General features: G+C 41.9%; 1 protein-coding gene and 2 pseudogenes across 2 annotated transcripts in view; 1 reads left to right on the plus strand and 2 right to left on the minus strand.

Annotated features, from left to right (window-relative positions):
* The window catches only part of RRAGD (Ras related GTP binding D), a 38,465-nt gene extending 25,576 nt beyond the window's left edge, over positions 1–12,889 (plus strand). For both annotated transcript variants that reach the window (XM_004264820.3, XM_033418818.2), the window contains exons 6-7: positions 3,413–3,561; positions 9,955–12,889. In XM_004264820.3, coding sequence (XP_004264868.1) covers positions 3,413–3,561; positions 9,955–10,106 — 301 coding nt within the window. In that variant the 3' untranslated portion in view covers positions 10,107–12,889. The remainder of the gene's footprint in view (positions 1–3,412; positions 3,562–9,954) is intronic.
* A 2,854-nt stretch (positions 12,890–15,743) lies between these two features.
* On the minus strand, positions 15,744–17,175 carry LOC101282373 (ferritin light chain-like; annotated as a pseudogene).
* Positions 17,176–18,519: 1,344 nt separating this feature from the next.
* Positions 18,520–21,916, minus strand: LOC101282624 (ferritin heavy chain-like; annotated as a pseudogene).
* Positions 21,917–22,699: the final 783 nt, after the last annotated feature.

Below are 22,699 nucleotides of genomic sequence, written 5' to 3' on the forward strand. Positions count from 1 at the left end.
CATATGATCATCTCAATAGATGCAGAAAAAGCTTTCAACAAAATTCAACACCCATTTATGATAAAAACCCTGCAGAAAGTAGGCATAGAGGGAACTTTCCTCAACATAATAAAGGCCATATATGACAAACCCACAGCCAACATCGTTCTCAATGGTGAAAAACTGAAACCATTTCCTCTAAGATCAGGAACAAGACAAGTTTGCCCACTCTCACTATTATTCAACATAGTTTTGGAAGTTTTAGCCACAGTAATCAGAGAAGAAAAAAAAAAATAAAAGGAATCCAAATTGGAAAAGAAGTAAAGCTGTCACTGTTTGCAGATGACATGATACTATACATAGAGAATCCTAAAGATGCTACCGGAAAACTACTAGAGCTAATCAATGAATTTGGTAAAGTTTCAGAATACAAAATTAATGCACAGAAATCTCTGGCATTCCTATACACTAATGGTGAAAAATCTGAAAGAGAAATTAAGGAAACGCTCCCATTTACCATTGCAACAAAAAGAATAAAATATCTAGGTATAAACCTACCTAAGGAGACAAAAGACCTGTATGCAGAAAACTATAAGACACTGATGAAAGAAATTAAAGATGATACAAACAGATGGAGAGATATACCATGTTCTTGGATTGGAAGAATCAACATTGTGAAAATGACTCTACTACCCAAAGCAATCTACAGATTCCATGCAATCCCTATCAAACTATCAATGGCATTTTTCACAGAACTAGAACAAGAAATTTCACAATTTGTATGGAAACACAAAAGACCCCGAATAGCCAAAGCAATCTTGAGAAAGAAAAACGGAGCTGGAGGAATCAGGCTTCCAGACTTCAGACTATACTACAAAGCTACAGTAACCAAGACAGTATGGTACTGGCACAAAAACAGAAATATAGATCAATGGGACAGGATAGAAAGCCCAGAGATAAACCCACACACATATGGTCATTTTATTTTTGATAAAGGATGCAAGAATATACAATGGAGAAAAGACAGCCTCTTCAATAAGTGGTGCTGGGGAAACTGGACAGCTACATGTAAAAGAATGAAATTAGAATGCTCCCTAACACCATACACAAAAATTAACTCAAAATGGATAAAAGACCTAAATGTAAGACCAGACACTATTAAACTCTTAGGGGAAAACATAGGCAGAACACTCTATGACATAAATCACAGCAGGATCCTTTTTGACCCACCTCCTAGAGAAATGGAAATAAAAACAAGAATAAACAAATGGGACCTAATGAAAGTTAAAAGCTTTTGCACAGCAAAGGAAACCATAAATAAGACGAAAAGACAACCCTCAGAATGGGAGAAAATATTTGCAAATGAAGCAACTGACAAAGGCTTAATCTCCAAAATTTACAAGCAGCTCATGCAGCTCAATATCAAAAAAAGAAACAACCCAATCCAAAAATGGGCAGAAGACCTAAATAGACATTTCTCCAAAGAAGATATACAGATTGCCAACAAACACATGAAAGGATGCTCAACATCACTCATCACTAGAGAAATGCAAATCAAAACTACAATGAGGTATCACTTCACACCTGTCAGAATGGCCATCATCAAAAAATCTACGAACAATAAATGCTGGAGAGGGTGTGGAGAAAAGGGAATCCTCTAGCACTGTTGGTGGGAATGTAAATTGATACAGCCACTATGGACAACAGTATGGAGGTTCCTTAAAAACCTAAAGATAGAACTATCATACGACCCAGCAATGCCACTACTGGGCATATACCATGAGAAAACCATAATTTAAAAAGAGTCATGTACCACAATGTTCATTGCAGCTCTACTTAGAATACCAGGACATGGAAGCAACCTAAATGTGCATTGACAGATGAATGGATAAAGAAGATGTGGCACATATATACAATGGAATATTAGCCAGCTATAAAAAGAAACGAAATTGAGTTGTTTGTAGTGAGGTGGATGGACCTAGAGACTGTCATACAGAGTGAAGTAAGTCAGAAAGAGAAACATAAATACCGTATGCTAACACATATATATGGAATCTAAAAAAAAAAAAAAAAAAAGGTTCTGAAGAACCTAGGGGCAAGACAGGAATAAAGACGCAGACGTAGAAAATGGACTTGAGGACACGGGGAGGGGGAAGGGTAAACTGGGACGAAGTGAGAGAGTGGCATGGACATATATACACTACCAGATGTAAAATAGACAGCTAGTGGGAAGCAGCCGCATAGCACAGGGAGATTAGCTCTGTGCTTTGTGACCACCTAGAGGGGTGGGATAGGGAGGGTGGGAGGGAGACGCAAGAGGGAGGAGATATGGGTGTATATGTGTAGCTGATTCACTTTGTTATAAAGCAGAAACTAACACACCATTGTAGAGCAATTATACTCCAATAAAGATGTTAAAAAAAAAAGAAGTATATGGAAGGATGTGTGTAGGTTATATGTGAATACTGTGTCTTTTTTTTTTTTTTTTTGCGGGACGCGGGCCTCTCATTGTTGTGGCCTCTCCCGTTGCGGAGCACAGGCTCCGGCCATGGCTCACGGGCCTAGCCGCTCCGCGGCATGTGGGATCTTCCCGGACCGGGGCACAAACCTGTGTCCCCTGCATCGGCAGGCGGACTCTCAACCACTGCGCCACCAGGGAAGCCCATACTGTGTCGTTTTATATAAGAGACTTGAGCATCTGCAGATTTTGGTATCTGCTGGGGGAAATCCTGGAACCAAGCACCCCCCCCGCCCCCATAGTGAGGGATGACTGAACGTGTTTGTTTTTGCTGAACTAATTGGGAGGAATTTGTAACATGATTCTATAGGAATCATGTCCTATAACAAGGATGTTTTCTTGTAGGATCACAGTTTTAACTTTCAAATTAAACTTATTTAACATATCTGCGTTACTCTTATCTAGTATAGAGTCCATTTTCAAATTTTACCAAAGGTCCCAATTCTATCTTTCATAGCAGTTTTTTGCTGGATCCAGGATCTAGCCCAGCATTTTGCCGCCGTTTCTCTTCAGGCTGCTTTGTTTTGGATCAGTTCTTCACCCCTTCTTGGTCTTTCATCAGGCTGTGCTTTGGGCAGCCTGGTTATTCTGTCACGAGAGAAAACTGGAAGCCCTTGTGGGCCACGGAGGGGAGAAGAACTGACCTCCATCCCTCACCTGTGTTCCTCAGGTGCCTGGAGAGTTGCCCAGCTGACACACCACACTCAGTGTGTCAGTAGGAAAGTGACTGTCATACGCTGTGTACATTCTTGTGAACGGGGGTTTCTGAGATCTTTAGCCGAAAGGCACTGTAAGTGTAAACTCCCTGTCATTATGATTATCGTTCTCTTTTTGAAAGCTGGTCTCCGTCGCTGGGTTACAAACTGAAGTTCTTTCTCAATGGTCAAATATGTTTTGGTTTCTGTCCCCATTTAGTCTCAAAGAAGATGGAGCAGGAACCCCTTATGACAAGGAATCAACAGCCATTATAAAGCTGAATAACACAACAGTTCTTTATTTAAAAGAGGTGACCAAGTTCCTGGCTCTCGTTTGCTTTGTCAGAGAGGAAAGCTTTGAAAGAAAAGGTAATTTTTTGTGTGATTTAAATGAAGCATTTCCATTCAGACGTTGAATGCAGGTGGACAGCAGTGTGCCTTGGGAAGCTTCCAGACTTTAGTCACAGGGCCCTTTGGCTCCTCCCGACATCCTGGGGTTTTGGGATCCGTGAACCAGCCTGCCCTCTAGTGATGCAGCTGCCCGTGAGGTGGTAGTGGAACCGCACCATCCTCCCAGGGAGGGGCTTGAGCTTTTCTGGGAGCAGAGCCAGCTGGGGCGTTGTTGCCAGGCTGTAGATCTCTTACCCCGGGGAGGTCCCCTAGCCTACAGGGGGTGCCAAGGCCTCCCTCTTGGTCCACACCCCTAGAAGGTATTAGGGACCTTGTGACCACTTGTCCTCCCCGTGTAAAGGATGAAACTCATACAGCATTAAAGCTAGATGTTATTTAACTTCTGTTCAGCCCTTGTCCATTCTTTAGTCCTAAAACACAGGGACAGCATCGTGATTTCAAAACAGGGAGATATGAATATATTTAATAACGTCACCAAATATCTTTTTAGGACCAAATTTAGTTTTATTTGGAAACAAAAGCAATTAACCCTCATAAAGATACTCATATTCCCCCGCCCTGCCGGGCACCACTATGTAAACTGGGAAATATCAGTTTACTGATGTAGCTAGGGATTCTTGCTAGTGATTAGGGGATGATTTACCCTAAATTCCCAACAAAGTGGCAATAGTAACATTTTCTGAAATAGCCTTTCTTCTTGTATGCAATACATGTTCATTATAAAAATACTTTGAAAACTTAGGAAAGTATAAAAAAGTCAGTTTCACCATCTAGAGCTAAACTCCGTGTTAAATTTCTGGGATTTTTTTTCTCCTTCCTTTTCTCCCTCCCTCCCTCCCTTCATCCCTTCTTTCCTTCCTTTCTTCCAACAAAAGTGATGCCATATTGCCTATATAATTTTCTATCCTGTTGTTTTCACTTATTGATATCATTAAAATCTTCTTAATTCATTGAGCCTGAAAACATGATTTAGATATTTATTTATTTATTTATTTATTTATTTATTTATTTATTTATTTATTTGCGGTACGCGGGCCTCTCACCGTTGTGGCCTCTCCCGTTGCGGAGCACAGGCTCCGGACGCGCAGGTTCAGCGGCCATGGCTCACGGGCCCAGCCGCTCCGCGGCACGCGGGATCCTCCCGGACCGGGGCACGAACCCGTGTCCCCTGCATCGGCAGGCGGACTCTCAACCACTGCGCCACCAGGGAAGCCCATGATTTAGATTTTTATTACTTCTTTTTGTTACAGAGTAATAGATTCATTTAGAAAATTTAGATATAATAAATAAGCAAAAAAAAAATTATTGATAAGCTTCTCACTCACATAATCACTCTTGATATTTTCTGTATAACTTTCCAGTTTTTTCATAGATATCTCTATATATGGTATTATATAATAAATACTACTTTATAACCTTCACTTAAATTATTACAGACATCTTTCCAATTCATTAAATCTTTTTTTAACCACATCATTTTAATGATTAGTTTCTTCTATTGTTAGAAATGTGTGTTGTTTCTAGATTTTGATGTTATAAATAATCCATAATGACCTTCTTTCCACTAAATATTTGTGTACATCTTTGGTTATTTCCTCAGGAAATACTTCAACAAATGGAATTACTTAGATCAATACATTTTGGTAGCTTCTAATGCATATTACCAAAATGTCCTTCAGAAAGTTTTTACAGGTTTATGCTACTAAGAGAATATGAGTGTGTCCATTTGCTTTATTCTCATTAATATTGGGTATTAGTATTAAACACTGATAATTGAAAACAAATTTACATTTTTTCTGCTTCTTAGTGAAGTTGTGTATTTTTTCATGTATTTACTATTACCAGCCAAATTGCCTGTTATGTCCTTGGCCCTCAAAACTTTTAATTAAATGGTGGTAGTCTTTTACTTTTTATTTTCATCTTGCTGAAACTAAGAACAGATTATATAATGGATTCATGGAATTTTGAAGATAGACAGGACCATCCTGTGTTTCACTCTCTCAGTTACTGATGATTTTACCCAGACCCAGGAAATAGAAGTGACTTTCTCCTATGGTCATACCACCAGTGTATAGCAGTCTGGGCTAAAGATTTCTAGGCTTCTCCCTGTATGGAATCAGTTCTGTGTATTGTGTTTTAAACCATTATACATATATTCCCTTGGTTAAAGATATTTCCAGAATTTATATTTGGTGATTAATATTTTGTGTTGATTTTGGAAACTAAGGAAAGTAAAAGTAATGCAAATAGTACAACTATAGACCCCAAACCATCTAGGGTGATGACAGGTCCTAAAATTTAGGTTACAATAACATCAACCTTGAGAGCTTGTTTATTTTGAACTGATTTTAGACTTAATAGAAAAGTTGCAAAAATAGTACGTAGTTTATATATACTCATCCAGCTTCCCGAAATGTTAACATGTTACATACTGTAGTACAGTAATCAAAGCTAGGGAATTAACATCAGTATAATACTATCAATATTAATAAAACTTACAGACCTTATTCAAATTTCACGAGTTTTTCCAAAAATACCTTTTTTTTCTGTTCCAGGATCCCAAATTGATTTAGTTATTATTTCTCCTAGTCTCCTCCAATCTGTGATGGTCTTTCTGACACTTTTGAAGAGTACTCATCAATTATTTTGTACAACGTTCCTCAAATTGGGTTTGTCTGATATTTTCGCACAACTGGAATGAGATTATGCAATTTGGCCAGAATACCACACAGAAATGATATTGTGTCCTTGGTGTATCATATGTTTATGACGTTAGTTTGGCTTATTACTGGCGATGCTGACCTTGATTTAGTTAAGATAGGGTCTACCAGGTCTTTCCCCTGGAGAGTTCCTACTTTTCACTTTGTAGTGAATAAATACTTTCAAACTATGCAAATCCTCTTTCTCCTCACACTTTGCCCACTAATTTTAATGTCCATCTATGGTCGTGTTGAGTTAATTTAAGCAGGAATTTCTCATGTGGATCTTGGGCAACTTATTGTTAAACCACCTAGGGAGGATCATCTCTGAAGACAGGCAGATTTTGTAAAATTTATTAAACTAATTAGAAACCTGAGTATTTGTTTTAATGTGATAAGAGAGATAGATAGGCAGACAAGGTTTAACCCCATGATGTTAAACTTGTCTGCTTTTTAGGGTGACTAACCAACCTCCATTTGCCTGGGACAGAGGTGAGGGTTCCTGAAACAGGGGACCTTCAGGGCTGCAACTGGGAAAGTCCCAGGCAAATGCATTAAGCTGATCACCTTAGCTTTAGAAAGAGCTTGACGCTTTACATATGCATGGAGTGGTTCCATTTGTTTTTGCTGCTTTAATCTCAAGTGTTGAGTCCTGCTGGTGCTGATAATCAACACTTGTTGGTTGACTTGTCCTGATGTTGGTCTCTGTCTGTGTTTTCGTGGATGATTTCTGACTGCTTTGGCAGAAAGAGGAGGATAGAAAGAGGAAGTGGGATTCTTGGTCTTAGCTGCACATCGTAGGCACCTTGGGAAGGGAGGTGGTTAAAAAATATGGCCATCGAGGCCTGCCACAGAACAATTAGAACAGAATTCCTGGGAGAGGAACCTGGGGTTTGTTAATTTTTAAAAAGTTCTCTGGATGCTTTTAATATGCAGCTATGATTGAGAATCACTGAACCAAGAGAAGGATGTAGGACCATCCCATAACTGCGTATGGTGCTGAAGATAGTGCTTGTTCTGTTCATGTCTCTGTTCCTATAGTTTCTTTTTTTAAATAAATTTATTTATTTATTTTGGGCTGTGTTGGGTCTTCGTTGCCGCATGCGGGCTTTTCTCTAGTTGGGGCGAGCGGGGGCTACTCTTCATTGCGGTGCGTGGGCTTCTCATTGTGGTGGCTTCTCTTGTTGCAGAGCATGGGCTCTAGGCACACGGGCTTCAGTTGTTGTGGCACGTGGGCTCAGTAGTTGTGGCTCACAGGCTTAGTTGCTCCACGGCATGTGGGTTCTTCCCGGACCAGGGCTTGAACCTGTGTCTCCTGCATTGGCAGACGGATTCTAAACCACTGTGCTTCCAGGGAAGCCCTGTTCCTGTACTTTCAATTGTATTTTATGAAAGAGTTGAAATAAACAGCAAACTCTTTGTAGGCACTTCCTTTAAAAACCTCAGTCGTGAATTTTCACTTTTAAAGCTCCAAATGCAGCAAGATTACTGTTACATTTTATTTTATTTATTTATATTTTTTAATAAGTTTATTTATTTAATTTATTTTTGGCTGTGTTGGGTCTTTGTTGCGGTGCGCGGGCTTCTCATTGTAGTGGCTTCTCTTGTTGCAGATCACGGGCTCTAGGTGCACGGGCTTCAGTAGTTGTGGCTCGCGGACTCTAGAGCGCAGGCTCAGTAGTTGTGGCGCACGGGCTTAGCTGCTCCGCGGCGTGTGGGATCCTCCCGGACCAGGGCTCGAACCCGTGTCCCCTGCATTGGCAGGCAGATTCCCAACCACTGGGCCACCAGGGAAGCCCCTACTGTTACATTTTAAATGTGCACCATGAATAAATTGAGATTTGTCAGGAATCATCAGTAGGCTGGATCTGAAATTTCCCAGGTTGAATTCTAATTGAGCCAAAGTCCTCTAGCTAAGCTTTCTGCCTAAGGCAGTTGGTTGCACACATAAGCAGAGAATTTTGAGGTGGTTCTCACATCTCTTATCCAAACTCCAACTAAATAAAATCATTTCTATGCTCCATGTTTCTTTCTTTTTTTGAAGTTCATGCTTTGTTTGGAAGATGGTTCCAAGAAATAAAAGTGAGGAAGTGGGGAAATAGGCAAGGGAGGTAGAAAAGCCATCCACAGTGGGAGCTGTATGCTCACTCATGCTGGGGGAATCTCAGAGAAACTGTGTGCAAGAAATTCGGAATCACCCCCATTGGGCATGCAAGACTTCCACATTTGTCCACCAACTCCCATGTCTCTTTGTGTGAGGGATACCCTAAGAAACGTTTATTTCCATAGCCCTGGTACCTGTCTGTGTACCAAAGAAAGCTTCAGGCAGAGAAGAGATGCCCATACCTGGGCTTGCTTATTTTTTATTACTTTCTCCCTCTTGCCTCACTGGTCTTTTCTTGAGGAAATTGTCTCCTAGTTTTATTGCACTGTGGTCACTATCACTGCAGAAGCAGCAGAGGGCGCCACTCAGAGAGTTTCCTGCTCCTGGAAGCTGAGATGGTGTTTCTTCCAGCGTACTTGTGGTTGGTTACATGACTGCTTTGAAACATTTCTCTTCTTGTCTGGAAAACAATTCTTTTTTGGGGGGGGGTGGGGGGGTACTCTGGAAGCATCACCTGAGTGGATGCAAATAATTTTGGGTCTAGTTATTTTAATAAATTTAAAGATAGTAAATGGAACCCACTGCCTTATCCTAATTGGTATAAACGTAATGCTGCTCTCAACACTTTACAAGTTAGTGGTGATGATGAGAAATGTGCTCAAGACTTAGATTATATTTTATTTTATTTTGTATCAATTCTAGAAAATTCTATTAATTTCTGAAAATACAAGAAAATTCTCCACTATTATTCTCCATTTAAAATTTCCTTAATATGGAAAAACTGAGAGTGTCATTGGTTGTTGAATTCCTGAGCTCAGAGTTCACCTGAGGTGATGATAACCACTCTAAAATTAGGCACTGGGCTTCCCTGGTGGCGCAGTGGTTGAGAGTCCGCCTGCCGATGCAGGGGACACGGGTTCTGTGCCCCGGTCCGGGAAGATCCCACATGCCGCGGAGCGGCTGGGCCCGTGAGCCATGGCCGCTGAGCCTGCGCATCCGGAGCCTGTGCTCCGCAATGGGAGAGGCCACAACGGTGAGAGGCCCGCGTACCGCAAAATAAATAAATAAAATAAAATCAGGGACTTTGTTTTCCCCAGGGCTTATGACAACGGCTCTGTGACCTTGAGATCTCAGCTACATTTCAAGTCAGGGTCTGCCTCCACTCAGAGTCAGTTTAATAATACCTTTTGGGGAAAAAATACTAGTAAGTATTTCACTGAAGATATATCTTAATTGTTCTTACAATCTTTAATTCTGAAAGATTTTTTAAAAAGGCAGTTCAATTGGTTCTTCAAACTTTTTGGGTCATAGACACCTTTGAAAATGTGGTATATACTCTGGAACCTTTTGTTAGTAAAAATATATATATTCACAAGACTTTGCCTGCAGTTCCTGAAGCTCAGCTGCACACCTCCTAGAGAAATCTATAGATCTTATGTTAAGCCTGCTCCTCTACCGCCCCCTACTGGCTTGTCTTCGCCATAGCTGCCATGAAAAGAGATTATTTCTAGGCGGCACCTCTATAAATATTTTTGTTTTCTTCTCCAGGGCTGATTGACTATAATTTTCATTGCTTCCGGAAGGCCATCCATGAAGTTTTTGAGGTGAGAATGAAAGTGGTGAAATCACGAAAGGTTCAGAATAGGCTGCAGAAGAAAAAAGGAGCCACCCCTAACGGGACGCCTAGGGTGCTGCTGTAGGTGAGGTTTCAGGAACATCTTTTGAAATCAGACCTTTCAATGAGGCTGCTGCTCTGTGTTGCACTAAAGGAAGAGGAAGAAGGAGATGGGGACACACGACATATATTTGCTGTAAAAAAAAAATTCCTGCCACCCACTTGATCTTCTCTTTTTTTAAAATAAAGTAAGCACTTTGAAGCAAAAACGTATATTAACAATGAAGTGAAATCTACTGTAACTTCATTACACAAATGTAAACTTTTATGGTCTGTAGTCAGAAAAAATCCTGTGTGAGAACTGCCAGGAACTGTATATATTTTGCACTTTTTCATGTTTATTTTTTTTTCCTCATTGAACTAAACTTTGATAAAACAACTTTTCTAGGCTCTTTTCTGTCCTTGGTGTCTAGGACATGCATACCGAGTCCATATCTATAGGGCAGTCAGAAAGTAATCAAAAAGTGATGCGTTGGCAATGACTTTTTATAAATTTGGGAATCTTTGCTACCAATTGTTGAGAAAAAACATTTTTCAGTGGAGGAACAGATTGGGGCAGCAAGCTTCAGGAGCAATAAGAACTGTCCCCTGTTTATAACTGACATAAATAGAAGTTTTATAGAATAATATTAGCACCAAACTTACCTAAAAATTTCTATAGCCGTGACAGTGCTTCCCTAGTCGACCCTTTTTACAAAACTCTTTACCTCAACACACATCTCTATAATCATTTTATACAGAGAGGTTATTTCCTTTTGCTGCATTACTGTTCTTTAGAACCTTTGGGACCAGATTTCCAAAATGGTGCCGATCAATGGAGAGAAATCAGAATGTCACTAAATTGCAGGGTTTCTGGAGGCTTTTCTGTACCTGCCACTCAGGCTAAAGTAATAACATCAGAGGCCACATGGTTTCCCAAATGTAGGTGATTGGCAACTGCAGATTTTAAAATATGTCCTATACAATGTTTGGCCCCTGTGGAATGAGCCTCTTACTGTGCAACATTGCAAATGTTTATTTAGGACCAGTTTTTTTGTTGTTGTTTCTTTTGCATTGCTCCACGACCACAGGTAATATCTCAGTTCTCTGCCACAGAGCTGAATCCTGATGGGCACATTTGTCCCCTCTGAGTCTCCCTCTCACCTGTGACAGTGTGCCTTGTGGACTCTGTCTGTTTCCACCTTATGATTGAACTAGAGCTCGGCTCTCCGGCAGCGTGTTCTGCATGGCTAAATAGCCATCCTGAAAACCTCTAAAGGTCAGTGGAAAAGGATGGCCAGGGGAGGCATTACAGTTAGCTTTGTGTCTGTTTCTATGAAATTCTTCCACTTATGTTTACTTTAGGCCAACAGCAAGTTACTAGATTCTAAATCTACCCCCATCCCAAACCATTCCAAGTAGATTATTCTAGATCCATCCCAAGGGTCAGTGCCCTAAGTAAAGCATGTTGGCAGGTATTAGAGAATGTTTTTAGCACAGCCTCATAGGGATAGCAATGCTGATCCTAGCAAAAATGGATCAGGTTCCTAAAGCAACTTGTTCTTGAAGCTATCCCACTACTATCTGCAGCTTCTTTCCATCCTCTCCCCTTCCATCCTTTTCCCAAGTCCTATTCCTTTGAGGCTTGTAACTGTAATTTAAGATGGTAGCTGATTGGGGTTTAAGGTTTGAGCCCTCCCAAAGGTCTGTGCATTTTGGAAGGAAATTTCTAAAAATCGTGAAGGTGCCCTAACTCCCTTCCTCGTGACTCCTACTCAGAAACACAGGTGGGTAGGAAGCCAGGGTTCCAGGGAAGTCTTTTTCCTAATTTTCAGACCTATAACCTGTTAGACCTGTGCCAACATGGTACATGGAAGTTATTCTTATAAATCTATTCTTTAATATTTTTACACAGCGTTTCTTTTTGGATAAGCAAATAAAGAATCACTTTTCTAAAGTGACTTTATCCTCAAGATAGAGACATTTACCTATCTGGTAAATCACACATTACTTAGGTATATATGTTATTATAACCAGGTGGAGCTTCCATTTTTAAGCTGGGTATATGATGGGTTTTTGTTAAAATGTGCCTTAAAAGCCTATTACTTCAAGAGCAAATGATTCTTTGGGGGAAAGGCAAAGTTAATGCTATGACATCAGACTCAAGTTCATGGTAGTAAGTGCACTCTTTGATTAATGACACACTGATACATAGACTACTGCCTCAAAGCCGTAAGCATGGCAATGACCTCTTAGTTAAAGAGAAATGTAGGAGTTATATCTAAGCATTCAGTTTCTGAAGTCTGTGCTATTGGAATTACAAAATCTCTTCAATTCCTTTTTCATTTTATTTTTGATATGGGACTTAGCTTACTTGTGTGTGGCCACCTTTAGGTCTCAAATGTAATGCTATAAATATGTATAAATATACAAAATAATGTATAAATACAAAGCCCAAATACATGGCTACAGTGACTGCGCTGGAACATTTCTGCTCGTTTTCAAAGGTTGAGAACTTGACCTACAGGTTTCCAGGGCAATTAGAACTTCTATGTAGGGATGAGACTCTGCTTGTGAAATACCCTCTTTGGTTATTTTCAGTGATGTAGATTAGTGTGTATGACCAGGGTAGCGTGTTTCTGAAGGAATATATATCAAAAACTGGTTGACATTCACAGACGGTAATGCTTTGTGAACATGATATATTTTGGGCCCTTAAATGTAAAAATGCCTAAAAACACAGCAATATTGTTATATACGGGTTCTATGAAACACACTCGAGAAAAACAGCGGGATTGTCTTGATTATTAAAGTATGGTATGCATTCAACTTATGTGGACTGGATGTAATTTGTAATCAAGTATAGTATTTAGTATTATGTTTTACTTTAAGCAGTACATCATTTATAACCATCGTTAAAGCATTCCTTTCAAGAACGTTAGCTGCCCATTTAAAAGCGTGTGTCATACGCTCATGATTTGGTAACACTCTCATTTTATTTCAGGCATATTCGTAACTAATCTTTCTGGGAGCGGAATGGTCTCTTCGGTGAAAAGAAAGCATGGTCTTTCATGTTTGTGAGGTTGTTTACTGTATACATGCATATCACTGCTGGGTTCCTTTAGATAAATGTGTTTGTCCTAATTAACCAGCTATCGCTTTATGAAAATGAGGATAAATTGATCTATTTAAGTTGGATTTACATTTTTATTTATTTTTTTAAACACTCGTATGTCTCCATATTTTTGATGGGCCTGTTTTGGCTGTAGAACTTATTTCAGTAAACTTCAGGTGTTCTTGCTGCTCTGGCCCTAATCCCTAGCCATCTGAAAATTCTTTTCCTAACAGTCCACATTTTGATTTTTACTTGCTTAGTAAGATTCCACCGTATAATGACTTTTATAGATCCCCTCAGAGTTCTCAGAGAGGACTAGCATTAAATGTTATATATGAAATCCTGTTTCTCATGGGAAAATCTGAACTGAAATAATTATTTCCAGACCTCCCTGGTGGTGCAGTGGTTAAAACCCGCCTGCCAATTCAGGGGACACGGGTTCAATCCCTGGTCCGGGAAGATCCCACATGCCACGGAGCAACTAACAATTGCTGAGCCTGTGCTCTAGAACCCGCGAGCCACAACTACTGAGTCCGCGTGCCATAGCTACTGAAGCCTGCATGCCTAGAGCCCGTGCTCCGCAACAAGAGGAGCCACTGCAGTGAGAAACCTCAGCACTGCAAGGAAGAGTAGCCCCCCGGTCTCTGCAACTAGAGAAAGCCCGCACGCAGCAATGAAGGTCCAGTGCAACCAAAAAACAAAAATTATTTCCAAGTTTGTTTTTTTTTTGGCTGCATTGTATGGCATGTGGGATCTTAGTTCCCCGACCAGAGATCAAACCCATGCCTTCTGCAGTGGAAGTTCAGAGTCCTAACCACTGGACCGCCAGGGAATTCCCCAAGATTTTTAATCAGTGGTGATGTTGAGTTTAGGAGAAAGAAAATGTCATTAAAAGCATTATTTAATACTAACAGATATTGAGTGCACACGATATGCCATGCACTGCTCTTAAATGCTTTACATAATTAATCCTCAAAAACCCAAGAGGTAGGTACTATTTTTTTTTTTTTGCGGTACGCGGGCCTCTCACTGTTGTGGCCTCTCCCGGTGCGGAGCACAGGCTCTGGACGCGCAGGCTCAGCGGCCATGGTTTACGGGCCCAGCCGCTCCGCGGCATTGTGGGATCTTCCCGAACCGGGGCACGAACCTGCATCGGCAGGCGGACTCTCAACCACTGCGCCACCAGGGAAGCCCGAGGAAGGTACTGTTATCACTCCTATTTTACAGAGGAGGCAGCTATAAAAGATAAAATGAAAATAACTTGAGATCATATTACTAGCAAGATACGAGGCCCGGAGTTGGACCTAAGAGTCCACCCTGTCAATTACTGCTCTAAGTAACCTCACCAAATGTCCCTTAAAATTCCCTCCTTTCGTGACTAGGAAGAGGGAGACTTGAAGTTCAGAGTTTCTGCCGCATGGGCTTATGAAGGCTGACATGCTGAGGTGTTTAAGATACTTTTTTTCTTACATAAGAATCAGTAGGAGCAGTCTGCTAATGTGCTTCACTTGGAGGAGAAACTCAACAAAGATTATGCTGTTTTTCTTCCTAATCCATTAAATAACTCTAGTGCCCCAAATAATATTAGCAGCATTTAAATATCAGAAAATTTAAATACCTTTTATAGACATTTGATTTTCTTTCTTTCTTTTTTTTCTTCTTTGGCTCCGCTGCGCGGTTTGCGGGATCTCCAACCAGGAATTGAACCTGGGCCCTGGCAGTGAAAGCACCGAGTCCTAACCACTGGACCGCCAGGGAATTCCCCAAGCCATCTGATTTTCTGAGAAGCAATAGTATATCAAACTGTAAGAAAATCAAGAGAGAATAGGCCTTTGATCTTAGCTATAGTCAACCTTTACCTTGATTTTTTAGTATATGTAACTAACTTAAAACACTGATCTGGATTAAAATTCTAAAAGATACATTTCAATCCTAATCCTTCAAACCTAAATTTAAAATTGCCACTACCATACCTTTGTTGGACTCTCCTATAAGAGGGGCCTCAGATCTAACATGTCCCACATGGAACTGGCTTCTTTCTTGCTAAATCTTCTCTCCCTGTGATGGCGTGACCACCCTCCCTAGGGTCCCTGCCAGAAACTTGGGTCTCTTTTTTTTTTCTTTTCTGCAGAAAGCTATTGTTTCCATTTTGGTCCAAGGCTTGAGAGAGGGCTCCAGGGTGATGAAAAAGCTGCCTAGGGCTTCCCTGGTGGCGCAGTGGTTAAGAATCCGCCTGCCAATGCAGAGGACACAGGTTCGAGCCCTGATCTGGGAAGATCCCACATGCCTCAGAGCAGCTAAGCCCACGCACCGCAACAACTGAGCCTGCGCTCTAGACCCTGCGAGCCACAACTACTGAGCCTGCGAGCCTAGAGCCCGTGCTCCGCAACAGGAGAAGCCACTGCAATGAGAAGCCCGCGCACTGCAACGAAGAGTAGCCCCCGCTCGCCGCAACTAGAGAAAGCCCACGAGCAGCGATGAAGACCCAATGCAGCCAAAAATAAATTAAATAAATTAAAAAAAAACAAAAAAGCTGCCTAGTGGATGCAGAGAGGGACTTCAGGCAGAAGCCCCGACACCAGAGGGGTTCCTCAAAGGCTGCTGGGCTCCGGAGGCTCCTAGTCATGCTGGAGGGTGAGCCTTTCGAAGAGAGACTCGCCCAGCCCAGCCTGGGGACCAGCCAGCCTGTGGTCACCCATCTTCTTGATGAGTTTCACCTGCTCATCCAGGAAGTGGCTCTCCAGGAAGTCACAGAGGTGGGGGTCTGCATGGGCAGAACCCAGGGCATGCAGATCCAAAAGTGCCTGGGTCTGGTTCTTTTCCATGAGAATGGTGGCTTCCATAGTGTCCTGGGTTTTAGCCCCCTCATCTTGGTGAGTATTCTACAAGACCTGGAAGAGGGCGCGACCATCGCACTGGTTTTTCATTTTTAAGAGATGCTGTGCACCCTCGCGCTTGTCCTCGGCCAGTTCGTGGAAACAGTGGCCCACGCCCTCCAGAGCCACATCGTCGCCATGGAAATAGAAGCCCAGGGAGAGGTAGGTGCGGGAGTCCCACAGATGCATGTTGACCGGGCAGTTGCTGACGGCCTCCACCTTGGTAGAACAGTTCTTTTTTTTTTTTTAGGGTATAGTTGTTTTACAATGTTGTGTTAGTTTCTACTGTACAATGAAGTGGAGTTCCCTGTGCTCTACAGCACGTCGGTAGAACAATTCTGACGAATCTGGGAGCTCATGGTTAATTGGTAATAAGGAGCTAAGCTCAGAAAATGGTGTTGGCTCGTCCCGGAGGCCAATAATAGCTGAGTGGCTGATTCCAAAGGCTGCGACTGGAAAATAAAGGTTGGAGGCTGGTGGGAGGCTGGAGCAAGGGGCGTCCCTGGGTCTGTTCCGTCCAAACACTGTCAAAGCAAGAGACAGATCTGTGGGACAGCGGAGCGCACTGCCTGGATCTCATTTTTTTTTTAATTTATTTTATTTATTTTTATTTTTGGCTGCGTTGGGTCTTCGTTGCGGTGTGCGGGCTTCTCATTGTAGTGACTTCTCCTATTGCGGAGCACGGCGCGCGGGCTTCAGTAGTTGTGACACACGGGCCCAGCCGCTCTGCGGCACGTGGGATCCTCCTGGACCAGGGCTCGAACCCGTGTCCCCTGCACTGGCAGGATGATTCTTAACCACTGTGCCACCAGGGAAGCCCTGGATCTCATTCTTGACTCTCCCTTCCTGCACACCTCCTCCAAGCAATCATCCAGTTCCTTCAGCTCAGCTTTACAAAGGTCTACTGAATCTCTTCTCTCCACCTCCCCTCCACTCTCCTGGTCTAAGCCACCTTCTCCTCGAATCTGAATCTCAGTGGCCTCTTAACTAGTATCCCTCTGCCTCGGCCATCCATCCGTTCCATTCTGCACACAAGATCCAGAGTGACCATCTAAACCTCACTTTTGACCACATCACTTGCTTGCTTGACACCTTCGTAGGTTTCCACTACAGGTATCAGTCATACTCCTCAAAAAAGTTTGCAAGACCCTGCCTGCTCAGTCCCGACCCCCTTCTCCAGCCTTGGTTCATTCTCCCTCAACAGCGCTGGACCAGTAGCACAGTCCTTTCTTTATCAGCCATTTTCTGAGTTAAATTATACTTTTCTTTCATTCAACAGTTATTGATAGGGTATCTATTATATGCCAGACCTTGTGCTAGTAAAATAGCACAAAGACAGACACTGAAGATTTTAATATCTAAAAATAATAGAAAATAAACTAGTTTTAGATAGGTCCTGTAGATGTTAGTTTTTGTAACCACAGCTGTATAGGATCTTACCACTCTCCAGCAAAGACCGTGGAGAGTCATAACAAGCATCTGAAAAGTTGAGTTGTTCTACCAAGAGCAGATCAATAGCTATATTTAATGTATTATTAATTTACTGTGACTAAATACAAGAGGTAGGCTGTGAAAGTAGAAATGTTTATTGAAGTAGTGCCTTTCCCTGTAATTAAGAGAAGAGGTGAATTATCTTAAAAATAAAAATGTGTCTTAAGTGTTACTTTAATGTTCAGACTTTTCTAACTTAATCCATATATGAAGTCAATATCATTTCCAAAATTAGATTTAATAAAGTTTATTAAAATTTTTTAACATCTTTATTGGAGTATAATTGCTCTACAATGGTGTGCTAGTTTCTGCTTTATAATAAAGTGAATCCGCTATATATATACATATATCCCCATATCTCTTCCCTCTTGCATCTCCCTCCCACCCTCCCTATCCCACCCCTCTAGGTGGTCACAAAACACCGAGCTGATCTCCCTGTGCTATGTGGCTGCTTCCCACTAGCTATCTATTTTACATTTGGTAGTGTATGTATGTCCATGCCACTCTCTCACGTCATCCCAGCTTACCCTTCCCCCTCCCCGTGTCCTCAAGTCCATTCTCTACGTCTGCGTCTTTATTCCTGTCCTGCCCCTAGGTTCTTCAGAACCTTTTTAAAAAAGTTTATTTTACTGTTACTCCTCTTTTCCATCTGTTTGTACCAGGAACTCTGAGTGCTGTCCAAGGTAGATGTTTATATTCTCTTACTAAATTGATATGAAGAAGATGTGAAGAGAATCTGATGGTAAGAAATAGGGCTAATGCAGAGCTTTTAAAGAAATCATTTAGAATTTTGAAAGGTTGGATGATTTTTTTTTAGTGAGGTGTTTTTTTTGTTTGTTTTTTTTCCAGCTTCAACATGTGGCATGTGGAACTTCCCTGACCAGGGATTTAACCTGTGCCCCCTGCAGTGAAAGTGTGGAGTCCTAACCACTGGACCACCAGGGAAGTCCGGATGATATATATATATTTTGGGGGGGGGGTACCAAATTACTTTACTTGAAGGAATGGTACTAAGGAAAGGACTTGTAGATGTTTTGGTACAACTTACAGAAAAGGTAAAGGTAACCCAGACATGCATGCACTGCCTTGGTGACCAGGGAAGTCACCCCTGTGGCTACGGGAAGCCAGCCTAAGGCTTAGCTCTCATCATCACTATTTCCCAGAGTGTGCTTGTCAAAAAGATACTGAGCCATGCCAGATTCGGGGGCCCCCATCGTGCGCAAGTTGGTTACGTGGTCACCCAATTCTTCAATGGATTTCACCTGCTCATTCAGATAATGAGTCTCAATGAAGTCACACAAATGGGGGTCATTTTTCTCCGTGGCCAGTTGGTGCAGTTCCAGTAGTGACTGAGTCACACTTTTTTCCAAGTGTAGCGCACATCCCATTGCATTCAGCCCATTCTCCCAGTCATCACGGTCTGGTTTCTTGATATCCTGAAGGAAGATTCGGCCACCCCGTTGGTTCTGCAGCTTCATCAGTTTCTCAGCATGTTCCCTCTCCTCACAAGATTGGTGAAGAAAGTATTTGGCAAAGTTCTTCAAAGCCACATCATCGCGGTCAAAATAGTACGACATGGACAGGTAGATGGAGGCATAGAGCTCCAGGTTGATCTGGCGGCTGATGGCGGCCTCCGAGCCCTGGTGGTAGTTCTAGCGCACCTGCGAGGGGGACGCTGTCGTCATGGCGGGCGGCTGAGGTGAAACGGTGGCGGTGGCTGCGCGGCTGTAACGGCGGCGGGGACCTTGGGGCGGTCGGAGGGCGCTGTGAGGTGGTGGCGAGGGCTGGCTCTGAGCGGCAGGCCGGAGCTGGGGAAGAGCACCGGGTTCCGTCCAAGCACTGTTGAAGCAAGAAACCGCGGCGACTCTCCGCGAGGACTGTCCAGATGATATATATATATATATATATATATTTTTTTTTTAATTTGTTTATTTATTTATTTATGGCTGCATTTGGTCTTCATTGCTGCATGCGGGCTTCCTCTAGTTGCGGCGAGCGGGGGCTACTCTTCGTTGTGGTGCGCGGGCTTCTCATTGCAGTGGCTTCTCTTGTGGTGCGCAGGCTCTAGGCACGCGGGCTTCAGTAGTTGTGGCATGCAGGCTCAGTAGTTGTGGCCTGCGAGCTCTAAAGCATAGGCTTAGTAGTTGTGGCGCGTGGGCTTAGTTGCTCCGCGGCATATGGGATCTTCCCAGACCAGAGCTCGAACCCGTGTCCCCTGCATTGGCAGGCGGATTCTCAACCACTGCGCCACCAGGGAAGCCCCGGATGATATTTTTAAAGGTGTCAAATTTGGCTTGGCAGGCCCTCCAGAAGATCTACCTTTATCAAAAATTCAAGTTCAGTTCAGGCAGGGATTATATTTCAGTTGTACCGTCAGTATCTTTGCAGTTTTTTATAATTGTCAGGGTAAAGTGAAAATATAGGCTTTAATGGTCCCTGTTATCCTTTAAAAAATACTTCAGATTGTATGATGTTATTCCAAGGAACAATTCAATTTCATGAAAACAAATAGATTTAGGGAATTCCCTGGTGGTCCAGTGGCTGGGACTCCGAGTTCTCACTGCAGAGGGCCCAGGTTTGATCCCTGGTCTGGGAACTAAGATCCCACAAACCATGTGGGGTGGCCAAAATAAATAAATAAATAAATTTAAATTACATTATATATAAAATAAGTAAAATGATTAAAATTAAGTGAACAAATAAAACAAGTAAATAAAAAAGAAAATCTGAAACAAGATCTTTAATCCAGTAAATACCAGTCAATAGTCTTTCTTTATAGAATGTTACATTTTTTGGCTTCAATAAATGATTTACACTTAAAGCTGAGATGGAGTCTGGTCCTCGGTGTTCAATATTGAAAAGGCAAACAATCTTAAAAAGCAGAATGGGGGGCGGTGGGATGAATTTGGGAGATTGGGATTGACATACATACACTTTTTTTTTTCTCTCAAAAATTTCAATTTATTTTTAGATAACACTTATGGAAAAAGATAGACAAGAATATTCACTTTTTATGGTCAGTTGTTTTACAATGTTGTGTTAGTTTCTACTGTATAGCGAAGTAGAGTTCCCTGTGCTATACAGCAGGTTCTTATTAGTTATCTATTTTATACATATGAGTGTACATATGGGGATTGACATATATACACTACTGATACTATGTATAAAATAGATAACCAATGAGAACCTACTGTATAGCACAGGGAACTCTACTCAATACTCTGTGGTGACCTAAATGGGAAGGAAATCCTAAAAAGAGGGGATAATGTATACATATTGCTGATTCACTTTGCTGTACAGCAGAAACTAATACAACATTATAAAGGAACTATACTCCAATAAAAATTAAAAAAACAAAACAAAACAGAATGACCATGTGAACTCATACCCAAAGCAATGTTTGAATGGATGCTTAAAACTGCCCTGGGACAGAACTGCAGGAGTCAACCTTTATGAAGTCCATTTTTAACTTTTTGTTGTGAGCCACAATAAACACAATTCACAATGCAAACTATTACACCCTTACGCTTACAAATATTACTTTAAAAAAAATCTCATGAAGTACTATTCTTTCTACATGCAATGCATTCTAGTATTTTTCTCTTTCATTTCCTTTATAAAAAAAGATCTCACAATCCACTAATGGGTCATGACCTGCAATTTGTAAGCACTGCTAGAGGGAACCCACTGGCCAGATCAGAGATATCTGAGGATTTTCTTTCTAACCTAGAAGATTTTCCTTCTCTCTGTGTTAATTTTAAGATCTTGCCAAACAGGGAAATTCTGAGAAAGTTCTTGAATTTTTCTTTCATTTGATCAGGGCTTTCTGCTGTGTTGACCAGAGCAGTTTCACTTTTCACTGCCATCCCTTGGATGTTTTTGTATGTTGGGTTGTCGTCCAGGGGCTGCAGTCTCTAGAGGATCATCTTTTACTATAGACTCTATCCTTGACTATAATAAATAATTAACTTGGAGTTTAGTGATTCATGAGTTCATATTTAACTTCTAAGGGGTCCTTTTTTGATTCAGATGACATCGGTCTTATCCAGCATCAAGAATCCATGAGTTTTGCCCTTTTGTGCTCTTTGGACACTCCCAAGAACCAGGTGGACAAGGCCCTTTCCCATGAAAGGGGGCTGATCTAGCTCCCTCCACTCAGGATGGGGGTGGGGGGAAGGGGGACATTAACTAGTGTCCAGCTGCCTAAGGCCTTGACCTCCCTGCTTTCTTAATCTGTACTAATAAGCTGCTGGGGCAAGGGGGATCTTTCTAGTCCCCCAGAACTGAGAGTCAGAATACTAAGGCCCTTTCCCTGAATGGCCAAGTACAGTAGAGCAGTTAAGACCTAGGCTCTCCCACGCTAACCCTCTCCATCTCTGCGGAGAATTCCATTCCTATAAGCTATTTCTGTTTGCTTCCGGTTTCCATGATTGCCTAAGTCCCTTTGTCTGCTGCCAATTCTCTGCCTCTGGCCAGTGGATAGCTCACCCCTGCAGTGTTCCACCTTCACCAGCTAGATAGTAACCGGGAACTAACTCCAGACTCTCCCAGACCCCTATAAGGCGGTCTTGGTAACAGGCTTTCACTGTCCCTACGTGGGAAGCAAACAGTAAAGGCGCTGACAGGGAGAGACCAGGCCTGGATGTCTTTCCATATTGGTGGAAGAGGAAGGAAATCAGGTTTATAATGTGCAAGAAATACTGCCACCAATTCACGTTATACTGTTTCATTTAATGCTCCAGGCCAGTGTTTCTCAAAGTTACTTGATCTTAAGCATCATCTAGGGTGCTTAAAGATGCAAATTCCCATCTCTACCCCAGCGTTCTGGAATGGGAATCTCTGGGCAGAGGTCTGTCTGGGAATCTGTATTTTAAAACAAGCACCTAGGCAATTCTTACAATTTGGGAGACATTGGCCTGTAGTTGTTGGCAATGAATCTTTATTGTGGTTATAGTTATGTGGAGCTACACATGTGCTATAATTGTATAGAACTACAAACACACAAACACAAATCAGTACTTGTATAACTGGTGAAGTCTGGGTAAGTTCTATGCATTGTACCAATGTCAATTTCCTGATTTTGACGTTGTATTATATATATGTAAGATCTTAACACGGGGGAGGCTTCACGAAGGATGTTTGGGACCTCCCTGTATA

Source organism: Orcinus orca, chromosome 12, assembly GCF_937001465.1.
Source record: "Orcinus orca chromosome 12, mOrcOrc1.1, whole genome shotgun sequence".
Taxonomy (NCBI): Eukaryota; Metazoa; Chordata; class Mammalia; order Artiodactyla; family Delphinidae; genus Orcinus; species Orcinus orca.